This window comes from Seriola dumerili, unplaced genomic scaffold (genome assembly GCF_002260705.1).
Source record: "Seriola dumerili isolate Sdu_G_001 unplaced genomic scaffold, Sdu_1.0 BDQW01004066.1, whole genome shotgun sequence".
In the NCBI taxonomy this organism is placed as follows: Eukaryota; Metazoa; Chordata; class Actinopteri; order Carangiformes; family Carangidae; genus Seriola; species Seriola dumerili.
Window position 1 is genome coordinate 1 of NW_019178321.1, and position 1,661 is coordinate 1,661.

A 1,661-nucleotide genomic window follows, 5' to 3' on the forward strand; every position below is an offset into this window, starting at 1 on the left:
TAGTCCAAATACTTCTTCAGCCATTCAGGACAAGTCTGAATTAAAAAGTTCTTATCGTGTTTCATTCTCGCTTTGTCAACATCCCATCTCAGTTTGGTGACGACAGCCAGTGGGTTCGGAGCGACCCATGTCAGTGTGTTCAGGTCCAATGATATGAAATCTTCTCCATCATAACCAAACTGTGAAAAACCAACAACTTCTCCAGTCTCCTCGTCCCATTCACAGCCACTTATCCTCTGTAAAATGTGGACACCTGAGACAGAGACAGACACAGAGACTGAAGTTAACAGTGATGGACAGATGATTTCTCCACTGGAAAGAGGATCTTTAATAAATGTGTGTTGTGTTATGGTGCTGCGTAGTAATGTGATTGTTTGACTCTCTCTGTTATTGCTTCCAGTGTCTTGCCTCCATTGGAAGGAAGGTGAATCATAGCTAAGGCTCCAGTGAGTCAGGGAGCAGAGTCTACGTTGAGTCTCATGTTAACTTCCTGTTCCCGTCGTCTGTGATCATCATGTGACAGTAGCTACTTGTTCCCTCCTTCTTTGTTTCTGATCTGTTACCTTCATGTGTCTGCATTAAAACATCCCTGTTTACTGAATAATCATTAGTGGTTTCTATTGGAACAATTTCAAAATTGCAAAAGGTGGAAATCACAACCAAACTTTCACTGTGTGACACAGCTGATGCTATGATCGGCTAAATAATTCCTCATCGTTACATCGTTATTGTTTCTCACCATGTCTCCTCCTGCAGTTTAACTCTGAATATTTCATGTTCAGGAAAAATATAATCAGTGAATTAATGAGTAGTGGAAAATAAAGTATTAAAACACATGTATAAGAGTTCCCAATGAAACATAAAAACACACTGTACCATCACTTTGGTTGAGGCGCTGCTTCAAATCGGACATCCTGGCTTTGTAGACGTTCGGAAAAATCTCATGACACTTTTCACTGTACCACGCCAGCTGCCGAGGGTCGGTATCTGAATAATTTTTCACCCAGCCCTGTAGTTTTAACGACTCTTTGTCGCAGTAACCTGCCTGGATATCATCGACCAGTGCAACAGACACAACAGGTGGGAGGTTTGTGACTCCAGAAGACGCAGTGAGAACATACTTGAGGGAGTGTTTCACTGTGGGACAAACAAGGTTTTCGAGAATTAATGGACTTTACAATCATCATAAATATAATGTATTCAGTAGGATTCAGTTAAAACTTGTTTGTTGATTGTTTTATCAAGTTGAAGTGAAAGTGAAACTAAATCATGCAGGAGTGAGACACAGAGAAAAATACACAGCTGAGAGTTAAAGAGTTAAATATGTAAAACGTGATTCTACCTGCTGATGAACCGAGACAGAAAAGAAGCAACAAAAATAACTTTTCCATCTTGTTTGGATGAAGAAGAATAAAAGGTTTAAGTTTCAGCTTCTTAGGGGGTGGGGCTTAGGGGGGTGTTGTCACGTCAACGTCACCACGTCAAGAGACAGGGATGGGAGGAGCTATTGGATTGATTTTAATGGAAGCTCAGAGCTGAATAAACTGCAGATTAAGGAAACATTTTCACCACTTTGACATCACATGACATCACATCAGGAAAACAGACTATTTCTTCATGTTTGAGGAGGAGCCACAGAGTTCATCTTAACTGACCTATCA

General features: G+C 40.6%; 1 protein-coding gene across 1 annotated transcript; it reads right to left on the reverse strand.

Moving 5' to 3' along the window:
* Window positions 1-5: 5 nt before the first annotated feature.
* Window positions 6-1,435, reverse strand: LOC111239692 (major histocompatibility complex class I-related gene protein-like; the record flags this gene model as incomplete). The annotated part of the gene is made up of 3 exons (XM_022769581.1): window positions 1,343-1,435; window positions 877-1,137; window positions 6-253 (listed from the first exon to the last, which is right to left on the reverse strand). Coding segments are annotated over exons 1-3 (558 nt in total), but the record flags the coding sequence as incomplete, so codon positions are not given.
* Window positions 1,436-1,661: the final 226 nt, after the last annotated feature.